The 6,242-nt window shown below is 30.7% G+C and overlaps 2 protein-coding genes across 2 annotated transcripts in view; one reads left to right on the top strand and one right to left on the bottom strand.

Annotated features, from left to right (window-relative positions):
- The window catches only part of xgb (x globin), a 9,056-nt gene extending 7,588 nt beyond the window's left edge, over window positions 1–1,468 (top strand). The window contains exons 3-5 of the mRNA XM_059519789.1: window positions 106–226; window positions 1,153–1,233; window positions 1,346–1,468. Coding sequence (XP_059375772.1) covers window positions 106–226; window positions 1,153–1,233; window positions 1,346–1,468 — 325 coding nt within the window. The remainder of the gene's footprint in view (window positions 1–105; window positions 227–1,152; window positions 1,234–1,345) is intronic.
- A 17-nt stretch (window positions 1,469–1,485) lies between these two features.
- srp14 (signal recognition particle 14) lies at window positions 1,486–4,710 on the bottom strand. Its single transcript, XM_059519790.1, has 5 exons — window positions 4,573–4,710; window positions 3,506–3,578; window positions 2,996–3,108; window positions 2,179–2,211; window positions 1,486–2,078 (listed from the first exon to the last, which is right to left on the bottom strand). The coding sequence occupies exons 1-5, from the start codon at window positions 4,594–4,596 to the stop codon at window positions 1,992–1,994; spliced, it is 330 nt and encodes a 109-aa protein (XP_059375773.1). The 5' UTR covers window positions 4,597–4,710; the 3' UTR covers window positions 1,486–1,991.
- Window positions 4,711–6,242: the final 1,532 nt, after the last annotated feature.

Below are 6,242 nucleotides of genomic sequence, written 5' to 3'. Positions count from 1 at the left end.
TGCAAATATATTTCGCACTCAATTGCCTCCATAATGTTTGCTAACACGGTTAAGCATGTTTTGTAACACAGTAGTGAGACGAGCTCTTTTGTGCTGTCTTTACAGCGTGATGTCGTTCATCGAGAAGAGCGTGGCCAGACTCGATCAGCTCGAGCGCTTAGAGACTCTGGCGCGGGAACTCGGCAAGAGCCACTTCCGCTACAACGCGCCGCCCAAGTACTACGGGGTGAAGATCATCTCAAACACATTAGTTCTGTGCATGGATGTATTAAAATCCATGAAATTATTTTTAAAATAATTTCAATTATGAAATACGTTTGAACTAAATTTTCACATGTATAAAAACATTAATAAAAATGTAAAAAATAATTGTATTAAAATATTTATTTATGGAACAATAGTTAACAGTCCTTTTTAACCAAACTATGTTTTTCGGTGTAGTTTGTCTTTTATGTATATTTTATGGTGAAATATTTCTGATCATAGATCTTCTGTGGAATTAAAAAAAAAATCTTTTTTTTTTTTTTTTTTAACAAAACAATAATCCTTTGTAATGTTTGTTTCTAAGCTCACTTTTGTGAATTTTATTTTACAGTTTTTTTATGTATATTTTATGTAACTAGTAAAATATTTGTATAGTATATCAGTATTGTTGTACAGAAAAAAGATCCCTGCTCACAGTCTTTAATATTTATTAATTGGACATTTTTACAGCTAGGGATCACTGTGGATTTATGTAAAGATTATCTATTTTTTTATAAATTTTTTAATTTAATTTTAATTTATTTTTCTGATGGAAGCTGCATGATCAGATTAATTTTACCTAACAAATATACAGCTCATACAAAAATCCGACGTTTGTCCATAAGTAATAATCGATGCATCCGATCAGAAATTATGCACTTCAGCTCTGATGAAGCCAACAAGAAAGACACAGAAATCTGGGTTTGATCACTTCATCGAATGGGCAAATTATACATGAATAAACCTAATTCTGAAGTCCTACATTTTTTAACTTTAATTTTAAACGTTCAATCATTTAGTTTTTTCATCATAAAGACATTTAATAAAAATGCATAAAATAAAACCTTTTGTATATATACAGTATATAATGTTTTTATTGTTGGTTAAGTGTAAGTGGTTGTGTTTCAGTATGTAGGAGCGGAGTTCATCTGCGCTGTTCGGCCGGTTCTGAAGGACAGATGGACAGATGAACTGGAGCAGGCCTGGAAGGTAATGAAAGACAAACTCGAATGCGTTCAGAAAGTAAAGTTTTACTTTACTGGATGCACTGGACATGTGGTTTATATCTCTCCAGCAAGTGTGTTTTTTCCCCCGTCTTTAGACACTGTTCCAGTACGTGACGGGGATCATGAAGGACTCTTATCTGGAGGAAGAACGGAGCAGACACAAACACACGCAGACCCCCAGCAGAGAGCGACCAGACAAGACAAACACAGCCATTTAATTCACACACACCTGATGTGTACATACCGTATTTATTTTTATTACAGTACACGAGCTTCACATCTCTTCTGAAGATGTTTCCTGTACAAGATCGTGATTCTCAGATCTTCTCATGATCAAACCAGTGAATAAACGTCATCTTTTATTTGCAAATCTACAAGGGTGCTTTTTAATTGAGGCCAAATAAGAAAACTCAAACTTTCAGCTTCTTTCAAACTTAAAAATATCATCTGACTCAATGAGAAAAAAGAAAACAAACATTATTACAACAGGAGGAGACTGTAAGTTACTGACTGTAATCTTCATTCACTCTTCAATATAAAACACTGTTTTGAAATCAAAATATGGCTCGAGATATAAACTGATGGACACGATGCATCTCATCTCCAGCTGAAGAAGACAGAAACGCTCATTAAACCTAGGATCGAGTCGTAAACGAGCTCTGCGTCATCTGTGCGCTTGGTTTACAGACGTGGAAGGTTGTCAGAGGATCATGGGAAGGTGGCACTGGCGAGGGTCGGATTCTATGTGGCTTTAGTTTTCTTGCCTTTACTCTTTTTGTCTTTCTTTTTCAAGCCGTCCATGTGCGCTCGCAACAAGTTTGAATACGCCTGCGAAACAGACACAGAAGCAACACGATACAAATGTAACGATGAATACAGAATACTGTTTGGTGATCTGATTTAATACATAAAATATTATAACTCTCACCATTTGAAATTTGATAACTTCTTTGCTGGTGACCTGAAAGACACGTTAAAACAGATGTTCAATAACATACAGCTTAATAGCAATAAAAGACAAAAACAGAATAATTTCAAACTGGTGACAGGAAATGTGAAAATAATAATAAAAACACACACACACACACACACACACATATATATAAAGAAACGAAAACAAAGTAAAAAGCATATAAAATAGCTATAATTGATATAGAAAAATAAAGGGATATAAAAGAAATAAACAATTGTTGAAATATTAACATGTGGCAATATTTGCGGAGATAAAAATGTGGAAAAATAAATAATTTAAAAACATTAATCTAAAATAGTTCACGAGAATAAAAATGTAACTGTTATACAAATAAATGAAAAAAAAAAAAAAAACGATACAAAAATGAACAATTGTTGAAATAAATGTAGTAATATTTAAATATGGAAATATACATGAGGGGATTTTTTTTAATAAATTAATGAAAGAACAAAAATGATGTTATTACAAATAAACAGAAAATAATAAGTGACAATACTAATTCAATTTAAATAAAATAAATAAATGGGAACACGTAATCCAGGAATAATTCATGAAAAAAGTAAAATCTAACTTATATTTTCCATTATTTATTTTTAAATTCAGCAGGTTTGGTCCTGTTTGGAAATGTCTGAAATTGGGATATTCCACACTTCATCTTCACAATGTGTTACAGTGACAGTAACAAGAGTAAAGTGACGAAGAGTCGATGCGTCTCCAGGTTAAGATCACACACACACACACACACACACGTGTCTGAGTGATGTTTTCTCACCACTGTGCTGATTTTGCTCTTGCCGTCTGATGCTCTGACGAGACACTTGTTGTCGGCCGGTTCGTGTGTCTCTGGATGGCCTTTTCTGGGGACCGGCTTTGTCCTGCCGTCATCTACAGATCAAAATCATCCTTTAATACATCAGTAAGAACAGAGACGAGCTCAACTTGGCAATGCATTAGCCAGAGTTTTAGCATTAAAACTAGAAACAATGTTGTTAATTGAAATATATGTATTTTCTATTAAAACAATGCTTAAATACTGAAAATACTGAAAAAATAAGTTTTTATATATTAAAAAAAAGTATATATATATATATATATATATATAAAATAACATTTTACTATATGATATTTGAATTATTTAAAAAATATTAACAAATTATTATAAAATGTAAATATACATTTTAAAAACAGCACTGGCATTATCTCAGACCTGATGCATTGAAACGAAGTAATGAACATTTATTGCACACTGAATAAGATAATCTAATAACTCAGATCAACATACATTTCTTTAAAGTGATGACGACGCTTCCGGTGGTCCTGCACTTCTGGAACAACCGAGTGAGTTCAGTCAGAAACTACAGAGACAGACAGAGAGAGACCACATTAATCAATACTGACATCAATCTATGAGAGGCCGTCTGAGACGAAACCCATTTAAACATTTGCAAATTATACACATTAAAACACTTGCGCGTACACGTGAGACACTTGCGCGTACACGTGAAACACTATATATCTGTGCATATATGAAAAACATGCGCATCCATCGAAACTATTTGCTTTATTTTCACATTTACTTTTTGAAAGTGCAGTCTTTGTGCAGGTATATGTATGTAAACGATTACAGGGTAACGTTATATGCAAATAGTTTCTATGTAACCACATGTCTTTCATATATATGAACAAATATATAGTGTTTCCCATGTATGTGCAAGCGTTTCAATGTGTATCGCAAGTAAGTTTCAATGGGTTTCGTCTCAAACTGCCTTCCATATCAATCACTTCTGTGAATCTGCAATATGCATCTTGCTGATGACACTATAAAACACTAACATATTACTATATTCATGAATAACAGAGACCTGCTAGCTGCTGTCCAAAACAAACACAATTAGAGCATGTGGTTCATGTTGTGCTCCTTTAAGGATGTAGTTCAACTTCACAATCACGGATTTATTTTAATATCACCTTTAAAGCTTATTAACGACAACATTTATACTTGATCGCGATCTTGAAATAAACGAATAACTGAGATTTGTCCTGTGAGAAAGAAGCAGAAATGTCTGTGAAGAGGTTATCAAGATTAGAAGACATTCGTTAACCTAAACCTCCAAGTTGAAGATTATTTACACTCATAATAACATGGATCGTTTGATACAAGCTCAAAACTAAAGCCAGTGGCCTGAGTTTGTTTGTCAGAAATCAGTGACGAGCGTCTGTGAGCTTTAGCTTGCTAACATGTTTGAGTTCGACGTCGCTCGATTAAACACGGACACTCAGAATCTGTCGGACACAACGTGGATATTATCGACCGATAAACGCTGAATATGAGATATGAAGTGATCTTACCGCGTCGTTTTCTAATAAAACCATGTCTCGAGCGATGAATGGACCGCTAACAGTGTGATTAGAACACGTCGCTCAGCTGAACTGAAGCTCCGCCCCTTCCGGCGCGGCGTGACGTGACGTCACTACCGCGCTCTAGCGGCTCTTCTTGGGCTTGGGCCAGATCCGCTAAACTTCAGTGTAAACAGTCATTAGATTAAATGTTGATTCGGGTTTAAAGCATTTGTAGATGCTATAATTTATAAATGTTCTATATAGTATTTTTTTTTCACAGTAAGTTGTTTTATATGAGCCGTTTGTATATTATTTTACATATTGTATATTTTAGCACAGAAACCTGAAAGACTGTTGTCATATTTTAAGATTACTAATATTGTGACTTGACTTTTTCAATTATTTATTTTCTTTATTATTTACAAAATAAATAATAATAAAAAAGTAAACAAAAATTTCTCCAATGAGTAGAATGAGAAAAAAAATGTAACATAATATGCATCTAGAAAAAATAAATAATTAGAGATAAATTAAAACTTTAAATAATATGCATCTGGAATTAAGAAAATTAAGTATGGGGAATTAAATAAAAACTCAATAATTATGTTTTTTAATTTATTAAATATTAATTATATATCTAGAAAAATTCCAGACATCTTGTGTCAGAAGTAAATATATTTCATTAACTAACCAAATAAATAATTAAAAACATAAGAATAAGTAAAAAGTATAAATAAAACCAATAAAAAGTCATATTAAATAAATTGAAATATAATACAAAATTATAAAGATAGAAATAATAAAAAATAAAAGATTAATAAATACAATCAATAAACGCAAATAATAAATAAATAGAAAACAGAAAATAAAACAGTAATAATAAATTAAATAAAACAGTAATAAATATTAAATAAAAATAATAAAGTAAAAATTGAAAAAGAAAATACAATAAATCGATAAAAATAAATACAAACAATAAATAAATAATAAAATGAATTAAATTCATTAAATATATAAATAATCTGTGCCAAACTAATAAATAAATTACAAAATTTACAAGTCTTTATCTGCTAGTATCTCAACTCAAATGTACAACAATTAGACATCAAAATTTTTTATAAGTTTTAAAAATACATGAAGTGGATTACAAACTTTTATTAAATTCATAATTAAAATTACAGACTTGTATTTTCTGTGAGCTGAATGCATGACATTTGTGGTTATTAATAAACTACATTGAGAAATAATTCTGTAGGATCCACTTTAAAAAACATTTGAACTCCGAAATGATTTACAAATAATTAAAGAAGAAACAACAACACATTAAATTAAACAATTCAGAAATGGAAAGACTTTTTAGTATTAAAAAAATAGTATTTTCGAATTCTAATGCTCGTTTTTATTTTCATTTTGCTTTGTATAAATAAATGCCTTAATGTAAAATTTACGTAGTAAATAAAAAATAATAATACTGATGTGAATATGTATTCTGTGTAGTATTTTTGCCTTGATTTTTGTACACTTTTTCATATATAATTAAAATTTTAGTATGATATACTGTTGTAGTTTTTATTTTGGATCCATTTTTATTTACATATTTTGTTTTCATTTTATTTTTTGTTAAAGTTTTAATAATCGTTGTACATTTAATTCAATGTTATATATATATATAAATATAT

The sequence above is a fragment of the Carassius carassius genome, chromosome 32 (assembly GCF_963082965.1).
Source record: "Carassius carassius chromosome 32, fCarCar2.1, whole genome shotgun sequence".
NCBI classification, from domain to species: Eukaryota; Metazoa; Chordata; class Actinopteri; order Cypriniformes; family Cyprinidae; genus Carassius; species Carassius carassius.
Note: the sequence above shows the minus strand (reverse complement) of the source record. Positions and strands in the feature narration are given on the sequence as shown.

Bases quoted from the DNA above. Each gene is read 5' to 3' on its own strand.
- srp14 (XM_059519790.1), bottom strand. From the start codon at position 4,596: ATGGTTTTATTAGAAAACGACGCG. The intron at 3,579-4,572 runs GTAAGATCACTT...CTGTCTCTGTAG, and splicing joins TTTTATTAGAAAACGACGCG to TTTCTGACTGAACTCACTCG. The intron at 2,212-2,995 runs GTGAGAAAACAT...CGTGTCTTTCAG, and splicing joins AGAGCAAAATCAGCACAGTG to GTCACCAGCAAAGAAGTTAT.